General features: G+C 40.1%; 3 protein-coding genes across 4 annotated transcripts; 2 read left to right on the top strand and 1 right to left on the bottom strand.

Annotated features, from left to right (window-relative positions):
* Positions 1–1141: 1141 nt before the first annotated feature.
* On the top strand, positions 1142–14899 carry rgmb (repulsive guidance molecule BMP co-receptor b). Its single transcript, XM_086076111.1, has 3 exons — positions 1142–1689; positions 8311–8846; positions 12935–14899. Exons 1-3 carry the CDS (start codon positions 1572–1574, stop codon positions 13676–13678), a joined length of 1398 nt encoding a protein of 465 aa, XP_085932237.1. The 5' UTR covers positions 1142–1571; the 3' UTR covers positions 13679–14899.
* A 729-nt stretch (positions 14900–15628) lies between these two features.
* Positions 15629–17045, bottom strand: LOC147173800 (uncharacterized). Its single transcript, XM_086076112.1, has 4 exons — positions 16767–17045; positions 16009–16305; positions 15894–15935; positions 15629–15738 (listed from the first exon to the last, which is right to left on the bottom strand). The coding sequence occupies exons 1-4, from the start codon at positions 16873–16875 to the stop codon at positions 15629–15631; spliced, it is 558 nt and encodes a 185-aa protein (XP_085932238.1). The 5' UTR covers positions 16876–17045.
* Positions 16892–25515, top strand: erap2 (endoplasmic reticulum aminopeptidase 2). 2 transcript variants are annotated; one of them, XM_086076110.1, is made up of 21 exons: positions 16892–17069; positions 18337–18674; positions 18759–18945; positions 19023–19192; positions 19265–19403; positions 19488–19622; positions 19689–19809; positions 19898–20052; positions 20999–21112; positions 21204–21335; positions 21632–21763; positions 21936–22004; positions 22084–22259; positions 22338–22417; positions 22652–22835; positions 23727–23883; positions 23970–24154; positions 24242–24403; positions 24690–24830; positions 24924–25005; positions 25125–25515. In XM_086076110.1, the coding sequence occupies exons 2-21, from the start codon at positions 18505–18507 to the stop codon at positions 25299–25301; spliced, it is 2868 nt and encodes a 955-aa protein (XP_085932236.1). In that variant the 5' UTR covers positions 16892–17069; positions 18337–18504; the 3' UTR covers positions 25302–25515. The 2 variants fall into 2 exon arrangements, with proteins under 2 accessions (XP_085932236.1, XP_085932235.1); XM_086076109.1 differs by lacking the exon at positions 16892–17069 and adding an exon at positions 17076–17222.
* Positions 25516–26200: the final 685 nt, after the last annotated feature.

The raw sequence follows: 26200 nt of genomic DNA, 5'->3' as shown, positions 1-26200 counted from the left end.
TTTAAACCCACCACTGCACAGATTCTTAAATGCGTTCAATATGCTTTTTTTTTTTGCAAATGAAGTCTAAACAAAGAAACTGCCTTCAAGAAATGGAAAATAAATATGTTGGTTTCACAGAATATTCTTGTTTGAGTTGCTTTGTCTGCCTTTCACAGAAGATAAAAATAAATCGGATGATGATGATGATGATGATGATGATGATGATGATGAAATAATGCTCTTCATGCTTCTACTTCAATTTTGAGGACTCACAAGATGTGTTCTTTGACACATGAATGACTTGTTTTTAATTTCTATATTTCAAGACTATTTTTATGTATCTAATTTATTTCGATTTTTGATGCTACAGTTATTTTTGTATTTTTTATATATATATATATATATATATATATTTTTTTTTTTTTGTTCTAGAAATCAAGCATCAAGTTAAATGTTTTGTTTGGCTCCGGCTTAGAGCACATAGAGGCTGAAATTCAAGTGAACCAAAAATGTAACAATCAGAATGTTGGGAATATATTAATGCAATTTGATGAAATATTAGAATTGAGGTTGTAAATGTGGGTCAGTGCTTCTGATAGTGTTTCAATTCAAAAGATAAGGCCTCTCACCCCTGATTATTACACATCAGCGTCCTACAAAGAACTGTGTTGGAAGTTATTGTCCCAATGTATATATAGTTGTCACCATTTCTTTATATTTAGAGGCTTATTAATGAACTGATAACAGCATCTTTGAAAACGGACTTCTCAAAAAAGCAATGACACAAAGAGAAGTTGCTCAAATTTGAAGTTACTCAATAACGTGTTGGGGTTTTTCTTTCCATCAATTTAGCTTTTTACTTTTTGAAAGAGCTGATAAATGTTTGGAAATGTCTCTCTCTCTCTCTCTCTCTCTCTCTCTCTCTCTCTCTCTCTCTCTCTCTCCCTCCCTCCCTCCCTCCCTCCCTCCCTCTCTCTCCCTCTCTCTCCCTCTCTCTCTCCTCTCTCTCTCTCTCTCTCTCTCTCTCTCTCTCTCTCTCTCTCTCTCTCTCTCTCTCTCTCTCTCTCTCTCTCTCTCTCTCTCTCTCTCTCTCTCTCTCTCTCTCTCAACCACTGTGGGCGTGATTCCCGCCAGCAGCGCTTACTTGAAGCTTTATTGATTTGTTGGAGGAGGAGGAGAAAGTGAAATGGGAGGAGTAGAGATCACTTCGAAAAAAGCTGAGATGAGATTGTGCGTGTTTTGAGTCCGTATTGCGAACGATCGTGCAAAGCAAGCAGTTAGGCTCTTTGCGCTGAAATCACATGTGGGATGCGGGAGCAAGTGAAAGTGTGACCGCTATCGCTGACAGACGCACTTTCTCCTCCTTCCACGCCGTCCTTGTGCACCACCGCCCTGCATTTCGTGGAGTGGAAGTGTTCTAATGCCCCTGCTCACCCGTGGAGGACAACAAGGAGTGAAGTGTGGGGGAGAAGAAGAAAAAGAAGAGGAGGAAGACAAAGTAGTAGTAGTAGTCCCAAGGCCTGGCCAGCACTCCTCCTCGCCTTTCGGAGCTCTGTCCTCTCCCCCTTCCTGGCCCTGCATGGACGGGGATGGGGAGAGCCGGATGCTGTTGCAGCGGGGCTGAGCGCCTCGCCTCCCCGTCGCTGGTGCGCCGCTTCCGGCCACTACTGCTGCTGATCATCGCTCTGACCTCCGCTGCCCGCATAGGTAAGCACACCGCTGAACACTTTTTTAAAATCACTTTCAGCTCACACAGCTCTGTAAACATATACGATGGCAAGACGCGCTTTTATCGCCTTTTAGAGCCTTTTATTATTCTTTGTTGGGCCCACGCCTGCTTGACATTGGCTGTGTGTAAAGCGGCAGTGCAGCAGTCGCAGCCCGGATCGAGTTTCTGCATGCTCCTCTCTTTGGGGCCGTCATTTTCATGTCTGCCCCTTAAATGGCTGCTAGATAGGGGAGGCTTGTAACATTGCTTATGTGCATACTGTTGTCAATAATAACAATAATAATAATCATCATCATCATAATATAAGCAGTTATGGGTCTCTTATAGAAGTAAAGCCTTGCTTTATAGTCTTATCTGAAACTTAATGAATAGCAAACCATGCATCCTATGCAGGACTGGTCACAATAAAAAGTTAAGGTAATTTATTTAGATGAAAAGCATAACCCCAATCAATACTAATAAATGGCATTTATAGTCATCTCTAATAGGGTCTCTTCCAAATAAAAAGTTAAAACAGTATTTACTGGCAATGTATTAAAATACGCAGTGGAATGTTCACATTTTTTGGTTCAATTTTAACTCCTGAAGTGTCATTTTAACATTTTCAGAGTTAATTGTTGTTTTTTACAGAGTTGATCACAGAGTGTTACATTAACTCTGCAGAGATGTAACTAATGTCTATCTTTTCACCTGTCGACAAACGATGAATAGTAATCGCTACACAGTGCACACTAGTTTAGTGTAAAGTCACTGACTGATTGACTTGTATTTAATTTCAACTGCCATTAGAGTTGTTTCAACTCCACCTCAGTGTAAAAAAAATAACACATTCAAAGTGTTGTTTTAATGATATTTAGTGTGGACCAATAGAGGTAATTTTGCTGTGATATGCACCATGGAGATAACAATAGTGTAATGTCTGCAAAGTAGAACTTAAGCACAGGTCATAGCCTCAATTTAATGCTTCACCTCAACAATGTTAGGATAAGCTGTCAAAGGCATGTTGTTAACATAAACTGTCTTTTAAAATGAGCAGCAGGAGGAAAATCTTTGTCTGAATAAGGACTTAATTGTAAAGGATTTACATGCTCACTGGAAGCTAGCAATTCACAATATGTTTTAAATGTATCGCCTTAAAATTCAGCTCACTATTTAAGGACATGATTCACTTCCCAGTCCCACATAGTTGGATTATTTTATCCTGGGGAACATGTACGTGTTTATTTGGCACAAAAAGCAGACTGTCTTTTAGCCACCATTCCCCTTGTTCAAAAGTGTGTCTGTGTGGGTGTTATTGTGCATGCGGGAGGTTGGCTGTCTGTAGAGCAGTCACACCTTCAGTAATTAGTTTAACGCAGCCAAGGCAGCGGGACAAAAGCACTTGTGCACACAGCCTGGTGGGAAAAAAAGAGACCCACTTGCCATTAAACAGAACCTTGTAAACACCCCACAGCCTTACCTGGAAAGAATGCGTATCATTCATTTGGCAACCAGAACATCGATTTGTATTAACTTGCACAATCCGTTATCGTTCCTGAGACATACTTCTCATCGCCGTTTTAGCGCTTGCGGACGTCAGTGCTGTGCGTTTGTTTAGACAGGAAGACAGGAATGTCGGAATCTTGTCTTCACACTCCTGACTTTCTAGTCAAGGAGGGCGCGTGCTGTTGCCAGTTCCTGTAAAGTGTTGCAGCCTGCGCTCAGAGGGCTATTTGTGTGATCCGAGCTCAGGGTGAGAGAGTGCACAACAAAGGTGATCAATAAGCACTTGGGCTGCGAGACGATGCCTGGAGATCCCTGTCGGATCTCTGAAGATCAAAGTGGTCGGGGGGCTTCCAAATCGGGAGACAAAAGAAAACTCCAAACCAAGCCGGGGAGATTCGCATCGTGGCTCTTTTAACCTCAGTGTGTTTTTGCGGAGAAGCCATGTGGGGAATGCGGGAGCTTTGCTGCCGGCCATTGGCAGCAGAGAGTAACTATTGAGCAAAAGGCATTGGACTTCTGAGATGATAGAAGCAGTAAATAGCAACTGCAAATATTCGTATTGTGTATTACGGTTTTATTGTTTCTAGTCACCCTTGGGTATGAAACACATCAGGCTCACAATGTGGTGAATGGACCTCATGTACTTCTCTCTATCCCTCTAGGAGATGGTAATCCTATTTATTTATTCACCTCCTAGCATAAAAAGACCTATTTCCCCCAAGCAAAAGAAATACCGTTTTTTTTTTTGTTTTTTTACTTTTATCTTTGCATTGTATGTAACTGCTCTGTATCCTGTCACTTTTGTTTTGCCATCTTCAGTTTGGGCACCAACCACGGTGGAATTGCACTGCGCACTGCAGTCTGATGATTGCTTGACTGTTGTGCAACAACAGGGATGAAATAGACAGAACACATAATGCACTTTCTCATGAACAAATCTCATCTACTTCTAAGTGCCAGGACAAAAGACCACAAAATACTCCATTGTCGTCCTTTGTTTAGTGACTCAGATTTAAAATGTATTGTCATTCGGTAAAAACAAAAAAAAACCATCACAGATTCTGTTACAGAACAAAATGTCAAATGCACAGTATGGTGAAATAAAAACACAAAATAGATTTGAAAAAAACAAACAATATCTAATTAATAATAATTGGGATATATAGGTATTTCTTTAAAATGATGTCGTACTTTTTGGGGGGAAATTGTATCTATCAAAAGTACTAGTGATACTTGTTATCGGTATCGATGTCTAAGAGTTGAGTACTCCTACTGGTATTATACCTGTATGACTACCGTTGGTATCGGTCAGAAGAAATGTGGTATCGAACAACCCTAATCAACTAATATACATATTGAATACTCTCGACTGTTGTGAAATTAGCTGCATTTTTTATTTTAAAAAATTGGTGGGCCAACAACTCCCTTTTAGATTCCCTAACATAAAAGCAAATTTTTTATTCAACTGTGTAATTGACATTTATAAATTCGCTTTTTCTAAAATCCCTCCAAAATATAAATCATTATCTGATCAAGAGAGGTTTTTTTCCCTGCAGTCACGTCACATTTGAATGGCCACTTGTTTTTGGCGGAATTTATTGGATCCAATAATAATTACCCCTTAAAGGGGAAGTTAACCCCCACCCCCACCCCCACCCCATCCCCCCACAAATTCCTGACAATATGTTCTATGCAGACCTACTAGTCTAAACACGATATTTTGGTTATTATTGCGTTAGTTGAATATGAGTTAAGCAGCAAAAGCCAGCAGTTTTTTTAATCAATTTTAGAAGGCGGCCATTTTGCCACTTGCTCAGGGCTCATGTACCAACCAATCACAGCTTAGCTTCAGAAAACAGGTGAGCTGTGATTGGTCATTGCCTGAACCCTGAGTAACTGTGATGTCATCTTCAGTCAACAGCAAGTGACAAAATGGCCGCCCCTTGGATGGATAAAAACAGCTGGATTTTACTGTATAACTCATATTCCACAAATGTAATATTAATCAGAATGTCACGTTTAGACTAGTGAGGCCACATATAGCATATTATTGTCAAGAAATGTTTAAGGTTGACTCCCCCGTTAAGCCAATGAAAAATAAAACATTTACATGCCAGTCAGACTATATTGGGCATTTCTGAGGACGAGCATTTCAGGCTTGCCAGTTTTCTGGAACGCGAGCATTGCAGAAGCACAATTTACATTCCAAGTGTATCAGAACAGTTGTTATTCATCATCGGCATTGCGAGATCCTGGTTTTGCAAAACATGAGATGAACTCTGTTCTCATTGGAGTTGATTCTCGTGTTGCTCCGTCACTCTGCTCAGGTGTGGTGGTGAAAGGGTGCTTTTGTTAGTTTAGTTAGATAGTGATACCTTCTGAAAGGGAATAAACCCACATTGATAAGATATGAAGCTGTATTTTAGTGCTGCCTGCACATGGGAACACAAGTCAGGTTAATTCAGTCAGGGACACTCAGTACTTGGTGTAACAGTCAAAGGAGATATTCATGAGCGGGGTGTGAGCAGTAGGGGGTCCCCTCATACTGTTTTGTAAACTCGGCTCACTACTGCCCCCAAATGGTGGCACAGACTCCTTCATGCCCCCCAAAATAAACATGTGTACAAAGGCGAGCTTGTGTGCCTGTTTTTGTGTAAGCCAGATCTAATATCGTTAACTGATGGTGTGACGTCCGAGGAATTTTGTTGATTTCAGCTGAAACAATTACAGATTTTTCCTGTTTGGCCTTTCGGAGATCGTACCATCATATGAGGTCGAAATGAATACACAACCGCCGTTCTTTCTCTTGCCTCTCAATGTGTATATTTAGCTGCCCGTTCACTGCAGAGCCCTTCTCCTCTCTGGCCTAATCTAATAGAGGCATGCTTTGACTGATGCATTCGATCTGCTCTCAAATCGGCCTCCCTCGCTCCAATGTCGGAAGTACTTTTGTCAGCTTCCAAAATTAAGCAATGGAAACAAACAACAACAATCCAGATTTGTTTTTAAATTATAAAAATCATATGCGTTTCCTCTGTGTTTATTGGTATAAACTTGAATTAAAGTGATTAAAGTCGTATATTAGGAATGAATGTATGCTCTCACCCCCCTTTCACCCTTCTATTACCGCAGGCTGCCACTATGCCACACACAGACACGCTCTGTCATTAACACCCACCAGTGGGGCTAAACTTTCCATTTGGCAAGTAAAATATAGTCACTAAAATTGCAATAAAACCCAATGAGAGTAAAACATGTAAACGTTTAGCACCTTTAATGAAACGGTTATAAATAGAAATAGTCTTTAAACTATGTGATGAATATAGCAACAACCTGCTTTTTTTGGATTGTAATCACATCAGGGTTATACTAGTTTTGGATTTCACATTATAGTTACTTTTTTTGTGCTTTTTTTTTATTAAGTTAATTTTAGGTAGATTTGTTCTTCTTTTGTTTTATTCCAAAAATGCTTCATTTTAGTTTAGTTTTCATTAGTTTTAGTTTTTTTTATATGTATATATCTGGAGTATTTGTTAAGTGCAAGATGGAAAAAAAAGTGTGCAATAAAGTAAACTACTGGTACATTTCTCAGAGAAATGTTTGACCTTCCTTCTACTACATCGCCGTATAGCAATACTGAAATAAAAATATTTATAATGATCTCATGTATATTAAGTGAAAAGATTTTCTAAATTTTCACTGTAATTACAGTTTATTTTATAAACTCAAGTTGTAGTTTCAGTTATTATTATTATTTTAAAATTATTTTTATTTTATTTTGTTACTGATTCATTTTTCCCCTCCCAATTTTAGTTATTTCATTAGTTTTAGTTAGTTTAGTTTTTGTATTTAAGTGAAAGTACATTTACTTGTTGAATGAATAAGACTAAAATTGACTTAGGTACAGTGCTGTCAAAATGTGTTCCCATAGTTTTGCTAACATGAACAAAAAATGCTAAATTGGCTAATGAAAACTAAAAACGTGAATGTGAAACTTGTACTTTTGTATTTTTTCCCGATGAGACGTACCCATTTTCAACGCCTGGTTTTTTTTCACCCAAGATCCAAAATTCCCACCAAAATCTCAACTGATCAAGATGTCAACTTCTTTTGATTGACGTTGTTTTTGTTTTTTTACGTTGTGTTTTGATTGAAAAAATTAACAACAAGTTTATTTCTACAAAGTATGGGGTTGACTGTTCAGATGCAGTACAGTTTTCAAAATTGTTGAGTGAAAGTAAACACTGGTTACAAAATTCTCAAGTAAAGACAACTCAAAATTCTACTTAAAGTTGCAATATGGAACTCCCCCCCCCAAATAACTTTACAATAAACTTTTTATTTGACCATTTATGACTGAAATGCCTTCTATTTAGTAGATTACCACATTAGCTGTTCACAATGGGTACTCCTGCAAGCCTCCGGCCAATAGTTTTCAGACTGGATTCGGGTTAGAATTTCCCGCGTCCTGTCTGCGGATGTGACGTAATGTGCGTGGTGTGTATGTGAAGAACGGTATGTGCAGTTTCATTTTCCGTCAGCAGGTGGCAGGAGCGATTCGAAATGGACTATTCTACGTTCAGTAGCTTTAACTACAAAAGCAAGGAATGTTTGCTTTGTTACTTCCCACCACTGTACAAGTGTTAATGTATCAAAGGTGCATACTGCAAATGTAAGCTTACATGCCCGTCTATTTCACACACAATGTGGTGAGGACTTGTGGTAGCTTTTTATGGTTCGTGATAAACAAGGCCTTATCTTTTACAGTCCTAAGTAGTCTTAACAATTCTTTATCTTTTCTTTTTGCTGCTCTTTGGTTTATTACACTTTGGCTTCATTGCACTTCCAGAGCGGTCCGCTTGATTGATCGAAACGTTCTGAGCAGCCGGTGGGCGGCTCTTTTCTTCTTTTATTAGATCGCAACCAGCCAGTAAGTTTGTGAGTTTAAGATCAAAGCCAGCTCCAAGCATTCATCGTAGTTGTGTTCAGTGCGGACATAAACTTTCCATTTCTGCTTCAAGCTAACCTGCCAGCATCCTCAGACAGGTGATTATCTTTCAGGAAGTTTTCAGCCCACCTTCGTGACTGATAGTATTTCTCTCATTCCTCCGTAGGTCAGTGCCAGGTGATCTCCCCTCAGTGTCGCATCCAGAAGTGCACCACTGACTTTGTCTCCCTGACCTCTCACCTCACGCCAGCTGTGGATGACTTTCATGTAGAATTCTGCAAAGCTTTGCGTGCTTACTCGGCCTGCACGCAGAGGACAGCGAAGTCCTGCAGGGGCAACCTGGTCTTCCACTCGGCCGTGCTGGGCATCTCAGACTTAATGAGCCAGAGGAACTGCTCCCGAGACGGTCCCACTTCACCCACGCACCCCGAGGTCCACCATGAACCGTGCAACTACTACAGTCGCACTCAGCATGTGCACGCACACAGCCATGAGCATGCACACGCTCACAGCCACACTCACGCAAGGCCCGGATTTCTTTTCTGCGGGCTGTTCGGGGACCCCCACTTGAGGACATTCAAGGACAGCTTCCAGACTTGCAAGGTGGAGGGGGCGTGGCCTCTCATTGATAATGACTATCTGTCGGTTCAAGTCACCAATGTTCCAGTGGTCTCGGGCTCCTCTGCCACGGCGACCAATAAGGTAAGCGACAAGCTATTTATCGATTTACTGGTTTTAAAAAAATCTTTAGAACAATATTTTGTATGTGATTGACTAGTCTAAACATTGGATTATGATTAAAGGGATACATTTTCAGCAGTAAAAAGTTAATATTTTGTCCGAAATGAATTTGATAACTTCATTAGTTTTCTTGCACAATTACAAACTAAATTTTCCACTTGCTGTCGACTGAAGATGACATCACCTGTGCTGAGGAAGTAGGTAATGACCAATCATGGCTCAGTTTGCTGACCAAACACAGAAAACAGGTGAGCCATGGTTGGTCGTTACCTACTTCCTCAGCACAGGTGATGTCATCTTCAGTCGACAGCAAGTGGATGAATTAGTATTTAAAGGTATTAATTGTTTATGAAAAATAATGAGGTTAACAAATTCATTCTGTATCTGTTTGTGGAATATGAATTAAGCAGCAAAATCTACCCGTTTTCTTCCATCTCTGGGGGCAGCCATTTTGTGTCACTTGCTGGCGACCAATCACGACTCAGTGGCAAAATGGCCGCCGTCTGAGATGGATTAAAAAAAAAAGGGTGGCTTTTGCTGCTTAATTGATATTCCACAAACACAATATTAATAATGCGTAGAACGTATTGTAAAGAAATGTTGGGGTTAACTTCACCTTTAAAGGTAAACAATATTTTCATATTACTTCTCATATAAACCATGGTCTGGTGTCATGCTCGCCTGCCAGTAAAGGGCCTTTCACGGCTGTTTAGGCTGATCCGATGGCCTGTAGTGGACGTGAGGACTAAAATAAATTAAAAGATGAAGTTGTAACTATCACGCTCACCTGCTTTTTATTTATTTTTCCTTCACATTTCTCAAAATAATCAGGTCACATCCTGCTTAGTGTGGTGTTCATTGTGATAAGAGACACAGGCAGCAAGGTATGCTAAGCTAAGTTAGCTGGAGAAGCTTTAACACACACCGAGACGAGATTTACCAGTCAACGACAATTTAGTGAAGATGATGAAGATGCTAGGTTTAAGATTTTTTTTTGTGCTAATTTACTTAAAAACACCAAAGCTGAGTTATTATTTAACCCCGTCATCACACGAACACGTTTCTGTGTTACCATATCAAAAAATGTGATGTCGTTTTTTTAGTTTAAAGAGGGACATTTTACTTTTTTGAGAATGGTCCATTGGAAGGAAGGAAATCGGACATGGTCCGTCAGCAACAAATGTCTGTGTGGAAACACGAAAGTGACCAAATGTGCCGCAAACATGGTTTTATGATGTTTAATTGTCGTTGTGCTGCAGAATTTTTTTGGGTCAACAAATTTTTGTGGTTGACTTATTAGCCGCCTTTTTATTTATTTATTTATTTTTACAACCCTAGTATGTAGGACGTAATTCGCAAGTCAGCAATAAGTAATAAAATGTACTATTAAAAGGGACCTTGGTTTATTCTTCATGTTTCATGATTCGCATCAAAAACAGTCATCTCTATCCCCATTATCCTGAACGCGTGCCAGTCATCGTCACAATTAAGATTTTATTTGTATGTTTTATTTGAACAGAAGTTAGCTCAACTAACTAAAAACATTAAAATCCTGAATAAAGCATTAGCTGTACAGTTGATAAACACTTTGTAATTGTAACAATTTGACCCTGACTGGATTCTGTTTGACCTTAGCAGTTCCACTGTGGTATGACATCATAACACTATGAAACATTGTTACCTTACAGTAAATTCCATAAACATATCGGTATGATGATGTCATTTTCTGCTGACCAATCTATGGACTACAGTGAGTCAAACTCCTTTATGACCTCACCCCTGCTTCAGGGTGGCAACAACATTTTTTTAACTTCTCTCAACCTATCAATCTGTTCTACTGTAGCGTAAGTAACTGTGTGTTAGCCTCACAGGTGTGCGGCCAACAGCTCAGTCTTGTGACCGTCTCTTGTGACTGAGGCACTGTTGCGAAACCTAACGTGGCTAATGGCTCGGCATAGCCTGACCTCTACTAACATGGAATGATATGTGTGAAAGGACCCACTGTTGACTCCTGTGCGTCATCTCTTTACACTCAATGTGTATTTGTGAGTTTCAGGCCTTTATTCTTGTATGATAGCAACAAATGCACAAATTAAGTGGTAGACATTTTAAAAAGATATGTCATCCAATCACATACACACACACACACACACACACACACACAAAGCAAATAGTATGGTTGCCGCACTGTGGAGATGAAGGTCTGACCTTGTGTCAGAGGTGGGGCATGTTATTAGTCACAATTATTAGAAACATAGACACACGTGTGCGTGCACACACAAACACACTAACAGCCCTACAGGCTTAATGGCCTGACTGGGCTCATGCCTCATGGCTGTCATGTGAACAAAGCGGCCATTCACCGGAACTATGATGCTGGACGGCAATGCTCACACCACACCCTTGTGCACACACTACTGCTTCCACTGTCCTGTGTGTGTGTGGGGGTGTGTGCGCATGTGTGTATGTCTTGAGTGTCTGTGTGAATGCGTGTGCCAGCATGTTTGCATAGCTGTGTCAAATTGCAACTTGTTAAAAACTCATTTAGACATTTCTTAAATGTTACTCTGTGTCAATAATGTGTGTTCTGAGTAAGTGTTGATATCTGAGCTCTGGGTGTGTGTGTGTGTGTGTGTAGCGAAAATACCTTTTATCTAATGTCTACATTTGAACTTATTGAAATAAACTAGTAAATAGTATGAGTAATAATGCACTGAACTTACAGTTTTAATGCAGGTCTCTCGGTGTCAGGGGTCTGCAACATGTGGCTCTGGAGCTCTTTAGTCCCTCTCCTGTGGCTTCCTGTGTATTTCTAAAATATATATATATATATATATATATATATTTTTTTTTTTACATGTTTAGTTCTTAGAAAAAATATTCTTTACACGAATTAATGATTAAATAGCCCACATTTTTAAATTGTCAGAAAAAGAAAGCTGAAAGGTAAAAGAGTTTTACAAATTTCCTAATTGTAATTGCAAAAAATGTTATATAATTGAATTTTAAAAAAAGAAAAGAAAATGTTGAAAAAAAAGTATCCATAAAATGTCCAAAAACAAAAGAAGAAAGGCAGAAAAATAACTTAAAATGTCTTTGGAATTGCCAACAACAACAACAACAAAAGTTAGAAAATAGGTTGAAAAAAAAACTAAAGAAGAATTACAACATTACCATAAAATGTCCACAAATTGCAAAAATTTTCAAAAATAGTAAATAAAAAATAGCCATAGAATGTGCAAAAAAGGAAAAAGAGAGCCAGAAAATTAACACAATGTGCCCACAAAATTGTAAAAAAAATTCAGAAATTTGACAGAAAGGCAGAAAAGTTTAAAAGTGTATGAAAAATGAAGTATGAAAAACCAAAAACAGAAGACGAAGGGTAAAAGAAAATTAATTAGATGCTGCATTTTGTTGTTGTTGTGGTGCATCTGTAATTAGCTCTTGGGCCCTCACTAAATTAACTCATTCACTCCCAGCCTTTCGCACTGAAGCAACCCCCTCGCTCTTGGCTGTTTTACTGGATTTTGACAGATTTTGCAAGGCCCACAGAATATTGCGTTCTATTGCTATAAAAACAGGGAACCAACCAAAAGAAAGATTAGAGTCTCTTCTTTCATTAAAAAAAAGTACATTTGTATCTGTTTCCATTTTGCAGCAATTAGCATTAGAATATAGCTATGTTTCATCATTATTCACAAACCTGTTGAAAACAGTGGGAAAAAGAGCTTGTGGCAACATGGCCCTGGTTGATCTCTTATACTCTGCTGCCACCTGCTGGCCTTTTTGTAATAACTACCATTGCTTTTAGCGACCTCTTCAGGTCAGAAACTGCATCAAAGCCTTCTGTATGCTCTAGCATAAAAGCAAACAAACATAAACAACGTATAAATACGTTTTTGGGAGTGAATGACAAAGTATAAAAAAAACGTATAAATAAATTTTTGGGCTTGAATGAGTTAAACACTAACACACTGTTTCGGTCATTACAATGTTCAAATATTTTGTGGCTCCAGACAGTAACGTTTGCTGACCCCTGCTCTTTATAGATCACGGTTATCTTCAAGCCCTACGAGGGTTGCACCGACCAAAGGGTCTACCAGGCCGTGACAGACAACCTACCCGCCGCCTTTGACGATGGCACGGTGAGCAGCGGAGACCCCATCCACATCTCCACAGGGGCCGACGGCGCCATCGGGAAAGTGAGGGCCCTTTGGATCTCAGAGCGCAGCCCGGGCCACCACGTGGAGCTGCACGCGGGCTACATCGGCGTCACGGTCATCGTCCGACAGCTCGGTCGCTATCTGACCCTGGCGGTGCGCATCCCCGAGGAGCTGGCTCAGGCCTACGACGCCACCCAGGACCTGCAGCTGTGCCTGAACGGCTGCCCCAGAGTCGAGCGCATCGACCAGAGCGGCCACTTGCCCCTGTCGCCGCCTTCGGTCGGCCTTCAGCTCCAGCATCTGCACAAGCCCAGATACTCGTCACAGACACAGTTACTGCCTCACAGCGACAGGCAGGTGTTCAGTGTGCAGGGTGCTAAAGAACGCTGCCGTGAGCAACTGGAGGTGCGAGACATTTACTTTCATTCCTGTGTGTTTGACCTCCTTACCACCGGGGACGCTAACTTCACCGTGGCGGCATACAGCGCCCAGAAAGACATGGAGAGTCTTCACCCGCACAGAGACAGATGGAGGATCTACCCCCGAGGCTCCGCCCCCTCCACCTTGAACCCCCAACCTTTGCTACTACTCCTCACCCTGCTTCTGCTTTGTACACTCCGCTTTGTGTAAAAGTGATGCATGTTCATGAACTGCACTAGAGAGAGTTTTTGTCTGAGCACTGATAGTGGTTCCTCTCTCAACAGGAAGTTTTTACTTTAGATGACACGCATCTAACAGCGGTTTCACTTTCACGCTTTCTTCATTTTTGGATCAGAAGACAATGACTAAAATGTTCATCTGTAGGTGATAAGTGATGCATTACCCAATGTGTAAATAATATTTGGATCTTTCTAGCACAGCGTAATAGTGTAGTGTTTATTGTTATTTTTGTTATTGTGATTTTTCATACCTCAGACAGAGGATGTTTGTCTTCATAGAAGCACTTTATTTTGATTTTTTGGCTTGTTCAAATCCACATCAGTGTTTCTTACGCAATCCAAAGTTAGGATTTTTTATGAAAATACATTATTCCCAAACTAGCTAATTGTACTCGATATAATGGTTTAAGTATAATGTGAGTTATCTTTTGGGGGTAAAAAAAACATTTATATGGACATGTTTTCTTCTTCAGTCCTGATTTGAACCAGATTTTTCGATCCAATTGCTGACTTGCCTGGATGTGTTTCTAGTTCCTCTGGGAGTCATTTTGGAGCGTTCCCACCTCTTTGCCAATAGGCTGCAAGTACAGTACCTGTATATGGACTCACGTTTGTTGCTCTCCGTAGTCTTTGTTGTGTTGATTTGAGCCATAGACAAAAGGCCATTTCTTTATGTAGAAAAGGACGCAAGTCATCGTCAAACCAGCACCTTCCCCCGTCTCCTGTTTTTAATGTGCTACTTTAAATTAACAAGTTGATTCTTGCTGGGATCTTGTGTGAAGTACTGAACATTGGACTGATCCCTGCAAATAAGCGTTTTACCACATTATCCATTCATGAATATTGCAGAAGTTGTGGGAAATGTTTGTTTTTGTTTTTTAACCTCCTGATAGAAATGTGTCAACTTTGGACTATGAGCCATGAAGTCATGATATTCTCTGTAATTAGTAATAGTTTGTTTGGTCATAAGCTTTAGCTAATCTTTTTTGCAATTGTTTATCATGTGTGAATGTTTTGTGAAGTGAGGTTGGCTTACTTAACTTATTTAAGAACTGTAGATTCCTGTATAGATAGCTACATCCACATGCCATGTGAATAATTTAAAAATTGTAAATTGTGATTGTGCTGTCACCCAGTGGTGCTCTGTTGCTATGTCAGTGTGTTTATTCAAGGCACTTAAAAACATGGAGCAAAGAAACGTGTACAAGTGTTTTATTTCCACAAACAATTAAGTCAAAACAGCACCATTTAAAACAACTTTCCAAGCTATTTGATGGGAAATAACATTGGGTTGACACTCTTAAGAGTGCACTAACGTCTGTCTGAGGTTAGCAAGCTCCTGATAAGATGTGAGGTTTTGGCTTTGACGCAACCTCAACTGACAACCACACCTGGGATGCAAACATTTCAAAACAATACATTGCTGGAGAGGCTTGCCTCCCTTTTCACACTGCTTGTTTATACATTTGTTAATTCCAAAATCGCAAAAGATGATGGGACTCGAATGCAGATTTCAGAGAGGAAAAAGTCTTGGGTTGTCAGTGCAGTGGCACTTTCCACTCATCTGAAAGTGAAAAACAAATAATTAATTATAATAATTTTATTAATTTTATTTTGTTAATGATTATGACAATCCACACATAAACTCATTATATTAGTATAAATGTGGCAATTATGTACAGAAGGGGTAAATTTTTTACCTTTCGGTACAACATCAACCCCCCCCCCCAAAAAAAAAGTTTCTAACGTGGCAGCTTGGTATCAAACATCCCCAATTATTGGACTTAAATGTGTATGTTTTCCAGTATCAAAAATGATACAGCTATGTTCCCAAATTGTAAAAGTCATGTGTACAAGCAAAATTATTGAGGTCACCACCACAAAACTTTATACCACTAAAGGTAGGTGCAGGTGAAGTCACTTACCACTTTCTAACGGCATACATTGTCACCACAGAGTTTAAAACAAGAATCTTCAAAAGCAGCAGCCTCATGATGAAGACAATTACTGTGTTTGTCCACATTGCAACATCTGGAGACAAAATCACACCAAATATCGAACCCATCATTTTGAGTATCAAGGTCAAATAAACATATTACCCAAAAAATGAGATTTGCAAATAGATTATGTCAGACAGACTGGAGGTAGAAATATGATAGAGATAAAAAAAACAACAATTAACATACCTTTACTCTCATCACTTTCATTGCAGATGTTGTCTTGGGCATCTGGAGAGATTCACGATTAGTATCATGTCAAATATTTGTGATGGTAGAAATAAGTAACTCTAAATTGTGCAACCTGTGATGGTGATGTGGTGTCTCTTGCTCACTCTGGGATGTCGACTCACAGAGCAGCTATATGATGTCCACTCTTTAGTGGCCACTGTAATTCCTGCCACGGCGCTGCGGTGGAGATGCTTGCTTGAAAAGCGGACGAGCCCGCTTGAGGTGCGGCCTTCTGACGGCGACCTCCAGCCGATCTCCAGACGCCCTCTCCTGAAGTTCCTTACCATGCAAAACAGCAGCGTCCAGCCGAGTCTCTCCCCCGACAGGTGAACAGGGGGAGCCAGTGATGCCAGCATGTCACATTTAACTCCTTATAATAGAAAAAAAAGAAGGAGAAAATGTGTTTATGTTTTGTGTGCATAATCTGGTTCTCTCCATCTTGTGAATTCATTTGCCAATTAATCACAGCTACAACAACAGCAACATAATTCTGCCACTTAATAATGCAATGAAATGTTTTATGATTATTATTGTATAACTATTTAATAATCCCCCCGAAATATACTGTATTAGTGTTATATTCTATTATATATTATTGTGTAAAAATAGTATTTAACAAAAGTTACTTTAGTATAAGTACTGGAATGTACCAGTAAATGCAATATCCATCGAAGTATGCAATGAACAATATATATATAAATATATATATATACAAATTATTTTTTAAGGGTTTAGAACAAAAAAACGGAAAAAAATATATCTTTACCTTTTGTATGTATACATATTATTAATTGTATTTTAAAATCAATGTAGGAATGTAGAACGACTTACCTGTTCGTAAACTAATGAAGATAAAGTAAAATAGTGCCCTGTGTCTGTGTGGTTCTCCCATGTCTTCGTGGGGCAGTTTTCTTCTTCGATGTACTGTACGCGTGCGCATTAATCTACTGGATGCTTGGTCGTACTTGCGTCACGGTTTTTCGGATGTGCACATGTGCATCGGTTGAATACCATTTCTCGGTAGCAGGTGCATTATGGGTTGTTGACTTTCCATTTACAATGGACGCTCCACCAGCCACACATAAGAATTGATGGGGGTACACTACACACCTGCCCGAGAGCCTTAAATTTGAGGTAAGAAACTGACACACAAACATTCCCTTTTCCTGCACTTATGCGCCTCCAAGTGGCGGGTGGAGTTACTACAAGGTTGAATGGCGCTCAAAGAGAAAGTGAAAGTTTCCAGCGGTGGCACAATGTTAGACTGACGAAGCTAAACTGATCAAGGTAAAACTTTCTGGATTTCGCCGCTATTATTGTAATTCCTGACAGTTTGCCGTGAGTGTTTCGAGAGGGATGTTGATTAGCATGTATTGGACCTGCCTCTCTGTGCTCCTGAGTCCTGCAGCTGTTGTCACCTCACACTTTTAGCTATGGCCTGATCTGCTTGTGTCCACGCTTCTCTGTGTGCCTGCCACAGTGTGGCTTGAATTGGATTGCTATTGTTTTTTTTCCAACCATGTTGCTTTGTTTACTTTTTATTATGATTTCATACTTCACGATCACTATTTCCTTGTACTCCCGATCTTTGCAAGCCATGCCCTTGTGTGCCCGTTTTGATCCGCCTGCCCTTGTGGTCTACCTGCAATGGCTCATGTGTCATAAACTTGAGTATATTTAGAGTCACTCTCTATTCAGGCTTCATCAAATCCTTGCTGTTGGCATTGTTACTTGCTCTGTCGAAATGATCATTATCATTATATTATTTCTGCCACTATTTATGACAGCAAGCTTGACAACACTGCACATTGACAAACACTTGGCAAAAACCCGACCATATTTTGATCATTAAGGATTTTATCATTTTACCCAAGAAATACCATGTAACTTGAATTCTGGAAATGCCACAGGAAACAGGATATTTATTTTATTCATGATTTTACTGCTATTCTTGTCCGTGGGCACATCCAGCTATCGATTTTCTATAGCCTGGTCCTTATTAATGTCACCAGTGAGCTGGAGTCTATCCTCCCAGCTGACTTTGGCTGACCTGAGCTGAGATTCAAACCCAGAAAGTCATTACTGTGAGGCAGAGGTGCTAACTACTGAGTCATTGAGCACATTGTCACCTACAGTACTGCTTTCGCTGCGGGTTTCTCATACATTCCCAAAAACGTGCATGCCAGGTTCAACCAGCTTCAGAACACAGGTGAGCCGTAATTGGCCGCTAACCGAGCCCTGAGCAACCGTAATGTCATCTTGAGATGGATAAAAATGACACATACTCAGCCAGTAATAAAATTGAAGGAAAAATGGAGACAATGTTTAGCTTCTTCAGGCTTCGTTGTAGTTAAACATGAATAGGCAAGAACATTAAAGAATCATCTTAATTCTTTTTTAGGTCTAGAGCAGAAAAAGCGTGGCAGTGCCTCTACATTTTGGCAGTGGACACGTCACCTTTACAGGCGTTCAAAAAGAAGGATTTGGCAGCTTGCTTTCATCAGCGGTTGCTTTGCTCGCCTGCTGCTTGGATTTGGCGTTTTGTTCAATCAAGGACATTTCATCCAAAATGGTCCTGGTGAGGCTGCTAGTGCTGTTTATTCTCCATTCGTGTGTAGTTGGAATGCAGCCCACCCAAATTTCACAGCAGGCATCAAGCCCTCTTCATCCTCCCGGAGAACAAACTCCTTTCGAGACAGACAATCTGTCCTTCCCTTGGAGCCGCCTTCGCCTGCCAAGGTAATCTCCCTTCTGTCTTTTACTGGAAAAGTCAAGTATTTACAAAGAAAACCAGACTAATGTATTGTCGTTTTTTATTTTTAGGTATATAATTCCTCTCCACTACCACATCTTGGTGCACCCCAACCTCACCAGTCTCCATTTCACCGGCTCAGTCACGATCCAAATTGACGTCCAGAACAATACCAATTGGGTTGTGTTACACAGCAAAGGTCTGCAGGTCTCCAAGGCAAGCATTTTGGACAAGAACCTCGCTCATCTGTCTGACCAGGTAGTCATTACAACAAAGCAGACAGATTTAGCACATTGATACTGGTCTGTTGTGACCGACTTCTCCTCATGTCCTAGGTTCTACCGTGTCTTCATAACCCTGCCCATGAACAGATTGGCATTTTTTCTCCCAGGGTGCTCATTAGTGGGCAAACGTACTTCCTATATATTGAGTTTGGGGCGGAGTTGGTAGAGGGCTTCCGGGGTTTCTATAAAAGCACCTACACAACCAGTTCAGGAGAGATCAGGTAAAGATGATTTAAAAAATATATATATATTGGTATTATGTGTATAGTAAAATATTTCATGGCTCTTTTTAGAACCTTAGCTTCCACCCACTTTGAGCCTACCAGTGCACGCATGGCATTCCCTTGTTTTGACGAGCCGAGTTTTAAAGCCAACTTCTCAGTGCGGATCAGACGCAGCTCAGAGTACATTTCTTTATCCAACATGCCAATAGTAAGTATAGCGGTCGCTTGATTCTCGATGTGGTCTTTTGCATTTAAGAAAATGGCAAAAATAACAAGTGTCTGCTTGTTTCAGGTTAAATCAGTGGAAGTGGAAGATGGCTTGCTGGAGGACGAGTATGCTGCAAGTGTCGCGATGAGCACGTACCTTGTAGCTTTTGTCATTTGTGATTTTAAATCGGTGACGGCAACAACATTGTCTGGAGTGCAGGTATGGCCTTTGTGTGTGTTTTCCCATTATGAAAATCATAGGCTTTGTACTGAAACATGATGATAGGTGTCCATCTATGCTGATCCGGGAAAATGGTCTCAAACCCAGTACGCCCTTGAAGTTGCTGTCAAAATGCTTGACTTCTACGAGGAGTATTTCAACATTTATTATCCCTTACCCAAATATGGTATGGCATAACTTTTTTTTTTTTTCAGTTGCTAACCATAAATGCCACACATATATATTGTTTCACATTTTCTCCACCCTCTTTCAAGATCTGATCGCCATCCCAGACTTCCAGATGGGTGCAATGGAGAACTGGGGCCTGACCACCTACAGAGAGAACAGCTTGCTCTTCGACCCGCACATATCATCTGTGTCTGATAAACTGTGGGTTACCATGGTGATTGGACATGAGCTTGCCCATCAGGTAGGAGTGTGTTTTGTTTCTGGGGACTTACAGTTGTGCTTGAAAGTTTGCTTACCCTTGAGTTATGTAAGCTTATAAGTACAAAAAGCTCTAAATGTACAAAAGCTAAATGTCTCTTAATGACACAAAAAAATGCTATGAATCGTCACCAACATTCACATGCACACCTGTAATCATGTCAACTTCCATCAATCCATCTTCTGCCGCTTATCCGAGGTCGGGTCGCAGGGGCATCAGCTTTAGCAGGGAATCCCAGATTTCCCTCTCCCCAGCCACTTCAACCAACTCCTCCAGCGGGATCCCAAGGCGTTCCCAGGCCAGCCGAGAGACATAGTCTCTCAAGCGTGTCCTGGGTCGTCCCCGGGGCCTCCCGCCAATGGGACATGCCCAGAACACCTCTCCAGGGAGGCGTCCAGGAGGCATCCGAAACAGATGCCCGAGCCACCTCAACTGTCATGTCAACATGTCAACTTCAACCTACAATAATAGCAAAACAATTGCCAAAGTATTTAGGATTTTATGGGCATTAAATGCCTTGACGGTTGCAGATCGCTATAGACATGTTTTGCTATAGCCAAAGTTGGCTGTAACAAGTTTTGCTGTGATTTCAAATTCACTCTCACGAATTAGAAATCTGTCTGGTTAAACAGTCACATTGCTATTAATTTTAGTTACATTGGCTAGCACTATACTGATTATTAAGACCTTGGGCAGATTAGATTGGCATGGCAACACAGAACCAAAAACCTGATAGGACAATCTAAAATCCAAAATACACTACTGGAAGCAGTGCAGTCCAGAGGAATGCTACAAAATGAGGAGAATACTGTTGGGAATACATTTTTACAATTTCATGGAAGAAATATGGGAATGAATGGATGGCTGTAGCTGTAGGGGCTCATTTCTTTATGGGTTCATAAAGAGTTTTTCTTTCTGATTCTTGCAGTGGTTTGGTAACTTGGTGACGATGAAATGGTGGAATGATATCTGGCTGAATGAAGGGTTTGCCAGATACATGGAGTACATTTCAGTTGAGGCTACCTACCCTGAATTAAACGTGGTATGTGCTTAGTTAGCCTATTCGGATGATCAGGTGAAGGCTACTGTGAGTTATAACAGAAAATAATATCACAATGTCAACATTCTTACAGGAGGAATATCTGTTGCACACATGTTTTGCAGCAGTTGGTCATGATTCATTGAATTCTTCTCGGCCGATATCAAGTCCAACTGAGAACCCCACTCAAATCCATGAGATGTTTGACACCATCTCCTATGACAAAGTATGTTTTTTATCTTGACGTTTCTTGACGATTCTAAATGTTAAAACGTTGGAAATATTCAACTTTAGAGGTTCTACTGTATTTGGGAATTGTTATGCTTTATTAATTTATTTTTTGCTTTTTCAATTTAGCGACATCACGTAGCATTCACACATCAGCTGTGCTTGCATTTGAAGCAAAACATCACAAACAGCTCGTGCAAAAATATCCATCCATTTTCGACATCACAGGCTTTCAGCTTGTCCCATCAGATTTGTAGAACTCCTAAAAACGTATTTTCCTCTCTGTACCTCTAGGGGGCGTGTATCCTGCACATGCTGCGCCATTTTCTGTCAGAAGATGTGTTCCAGAGTGGGATAGTTCGATACCTCCGAAAATATAGTTACCAAAATGCACACAACCAAGATCTGTGGGACAGTCTGGCCAATGTATGAACACAAAGAAGATAAGAAACATGCACTGTGTAACACAATAAATTTGATAAATATGCAAATTTAGGTGTGGATAGCCTCAGTTAGCTAGCTAGCGAGGATAGATAGATAGATGGACAGATAGATAGATAGATAAATATCATTTGATTCATTATTTAATATTTTTCAGACTTGCTCAGAGGAAGATTTCATCTCAGGGAAGCATTGTTACACCAGAGAACAGGCCCATAAAAATTCTGTAAGTAAACTCCTGTTGAAACTGCTGACCTCCATCTGGAAAATTTTGAATAGTGTAACTTTGCCATTGTTCCATTCAGTACATGTTGGCCGGCGAACACTTGGACTTGACAGCCATGATGAACACTTGGACCCTGCAGAAAGGTGTCCCTCTCGTAATCGTAAAAAGGGCGGGGCCCCGTTTGATGCTCAGGCAGGTCAGGTTCCTGAGGACAGAGCTGCCCTCTGACCCCCGCTGGTCCACATTGCAAAAAGGGTGAGGATGCAGGAAAAGCTGGTCCCTTTCGCATTCACTTCAGGGTTACGTGATTTCAGGATAACTCTTCTTCTCTAGTTACTTATGGCATATCCCTCTCACGTACAAGACGGATACTTCCAGCACCATCCACAGACACCTGATGACAACTCAGACAGGTAAGCAGGAAAATTTTACTTATAGCCCTCTCACACGCCCTAACCCTTGTCTGTTTCGTAACCCCCTTGAGACTTAGCTGCACACTTTCATATCATTTAGAATGGCTGTTCTTTCACAAATAAACATTTTTGTTTCAAACTACCCTTTGGCACGAATCCTTTCTGTTGATATGCAGACCACAATTTCCTTTCTGGTGCCTTTCTATTTATATATGTTGTCTGTGTGTCTTTCAGACAGCATCCACGTAGGAGAGAAGGTCAACTGGGTGAAGGTGAATGTGGACATGACTGGCTACTATGTTGTTCATTATGAGGATGGTGGATGGGAGGAGATAACAAAGCTGCTGAGAGAAAACCACACTGCCCTGAGCTACAAGGACAGGACCCATTTGATACACAATGCATTTCAACTGGTCACGTAAGACTGCATTATAGCTTTTATATACTTACTGTATGTATGTTTTTTGTGTCAATAGCAGCATACCAAGTGTTTCTGTTATGGACTGATTTTTGGTTTGACATATTGCTATATGATGTTTGGATGCTACTAATGATACGCAATGAATTAGTTCATGCAGCAGTGTAAGAATATTGTTTCATGTGACACAAGAAGGTACACAGCATAGACAAAATGCAGTGCATTTAGTCTCAACTTATTTGTGGTCTAAAAAAGAACAACTTGACAATAGTGACTAGTATTTCATTTTCGTTTGCTATAAAGAATTTAATATTGATTTCTTGAAATCATTATATAGTATTCGTGATTAAAAAAGCACATTCCTTGCTATTTTCCGCAATATAACATTAATTTAAAAAAATATATGAAGCAAAGCGCAATAGCAGTATTTCTATACTTAAAGCTGCTCTTTGTAACAATTTGCCCAAAAGTATTGTTACAATAGCTTTTTTATTTGACCATTTTAAGACTTGAGCATCTTCTAATTAGTAGATTAACACCTTAGCTGTTCACAGTGGGTACTTCTGCAACCCTCTGGCCAATCATTTTCAGACGAGATTTGGGTTTGAATTTCCCGCCCCCTGACTGCTGATGTGACGTCGTGTGCGCATTGTGTTTGTGAAGAAAGGTGTGTGCAGTTTCATTTTTCGGCCACAGGTAGCAGTAGCGATTCGAAATGGAATTTTCTGCGCCCAGCAGCTTTAACACATCACTATACTATCTAAAGGACCCTTCAATTTCAGAGTTTAGCTTTAGAAACCATACCATACCTAAATTGAATCGAACCACTTGGTGGAATCATCAACTTTGAAAAATATCTAACCCTTCAAATATCCTTGTGTGTATCTAAAGGGCAGGTTACCTTCCGCTCAACAAAGCATTCGATTTGATTGGCTATCTGCATCAGGAGACACATACTGCACCTCTGCTCCAAATATTAGGCTACCTGCAAGCCCTTTACCATGTGATTGAGAAACGGAGCGATGTGAATCTGGCGCAAAACTTTAGGGTAAGGAGATAAAGATTTATCAAGACTTAACTGAAATATGAAACATCACTTACAGTAAGTTTGCTTTTCTGTTTCCGTTGGTACAGATCTACATGCTGCGGTTTTTCCGCGGTGTCATTGACCGGCAGACATGGAGTGATGAGGGCACGGTGTTAACTCGACGGCTGAGGTCAGAGGTTCTCTCCTTGGCATGCCATCTGAATGACACCTTCTCCCTGAATGAGGCACACTGGCGTTTCAAAGACTGGCTTCAGTCAAATGGAGCCCTCAGGTCGGTCCATCTATCAGCTTCACTTAAATTTCCGTTGATGCTTGATGATATCCTAATAAGCATGTCCTCTAATTGTGTTAACTGTAGACTTCCCACTGATGTGGCCCAAACTGTGTATGCAGTTGGTGCCCAGGATGATCATGGATGGGCTTCACTCTTGCACATGTACAAGACCTCAAGCTCAGCAGCACAGAAAGACAAAATTTTGTTTGCGTTAACAAACAGCAGAGACACAAATAAATTGTACAGGTACATTCACCTACTGGCTACTTTTAAGTACACAAGTGCAATTGAATAAGACCATTCGCTTAATATTAAATGATGATGATTATTATTGTTATAGCGATTTGCAGTTTGCAATGGCGTGGAACTGCATGTATAACATGGAACTATACACGCAATTGTATTGGGCTGTGTACTATATAGTAAATACCCAATCATATTTCACATCACATGGTTTATGCTGCCACCATGTGGATTTTTTCTTATCCTGTTGTATGATACAGAATAACTAAATGTGTGTTTATTGTTATAGTCTGTTGGACCTGGGTCTGGAAGGTCAGGTGATACGACCCCAGGACCTGTCCACGCTCATCATAGGGGTGGCCCAAAACCCTCGAGGACACCACATCGCATGGAACTTTGTCAAGAAACATTGGAGCACACTGGTTCAGAAGTCTGTGTTGATGACGAGATCAATTATAGTTTTTATTTTTGGAGACATAGTCGACGTGGTCTAGTTGTCTGATCTGTAACTTCTCTTCTGCAGATTTCAGTTGGGCTCATCTACTATTCAATACATCCTCATAGGTACCACAGGGCAGTTTTCATACCCAGAGGAATACACTGAGGTATATGCATCTTTGTAGCATGTCATAAATTGTATTATACGGCTAGATAGATCAACATTATGATTGTACTGTATTTCCAAATGAAAGTTGATTAAAAAATATTTTTTTTAACTATCCAGGTGAAGATGTTCTTTGATTCCATCAAAGAATATACATCTCAGATCAAAAGTCCTCAACTTGCACTGGACAACTTGCAGAAAAATGTTCGCTGGATGCAGAGAAACTTGGAGACGTTAAAAAATTGTCTGAGTGAGGAAAAAGTCCTCATGACAGAAGAGGGGACTTGTCACAATTGATTTAAAATTCCGTTTCTTTATTTGACAATGACAATTCATGGTGTGTGTAAAAAACAGTTTTTCATAACAAAATGTTAATCCTATGATTTGTTAGAGTGTGTATGTGGGTGTGTATGTGTTAGTGTTTGACAAGGTTAATGCAGAAGAGATATTACAAAATTATGTTGCTCAAATAACATTCTTTTATCAAAAGACAATAAAATGATTAGTTGTACGTGTAGTGTCTTGTGATACCCACAACCTTACTTTGTGCAGTGTGTCAGAAAATAAATATATTTTATGTACAGACACTGATCACATGAGAAGACTCACAAAGTGCTTTACACAGGTAAAATATGCAAACACAAACATCATAAAGCCCCTGTTCATATTCCCAATTTTCAGCATACAAATTCACCTAATTGAGGATTTTATTGTATCCTAGCCTCTTTTTTTTTTTTTTGCTATGAAACACACTTTCTGTATTATTTCTCAGATCCAAAGTCCAGTCTAATGTAAAAGTATTGCTTTAACGCCATATTGTGGTAATTTTGTGTCAAGGAGCCATGCTCAGGGCAGGGACTCCTCTCCTCCCCTCATGTAAACAAACGAGGGATTGTATTGTTTTTGCCTGACTATCACACAAACCAGGCAGATAGTTGTCAAACGACATTTAATCACATTTGGAAATCAAAATAATCACAAATCAAATTACAAGAATCCAATGATTTTCAATGAGGGCAGAGCGTCATTTCACCGAGTAAGACCGCCATTTTGACTGATGACGTAAACTCGGAATTGTCAATACTGTACTGTGTGTGTTACAAATACTGTATGTACATGCTCTAAAATACAGTTAAATGCAAGTGGAAGAATAAATCAAAAACAACCAATCTTGAATCAATCAAGCCCAAATGTAA

The sequence above is a fragment of the Leptonotus elevatus genome, chromosome 5 (assembly GCF_054856555.1).
Source record: "Leptonotus elevatus isolate MCC_2025b chromosome 5, RoL_Lele_1.0, whole genome shotgun sequence".
Lineage (NCBI taxonomy): Eukaryota > Metazoa > Chordata > Actinopteri > Syngnathiformes > Syngnathidae > Leptonotus > Leptonotus elevatus.
Note: the sequence above shows the minus strand (reverse complement) of the source record. Positions and strands in the feature narration are given on the sequence as shown.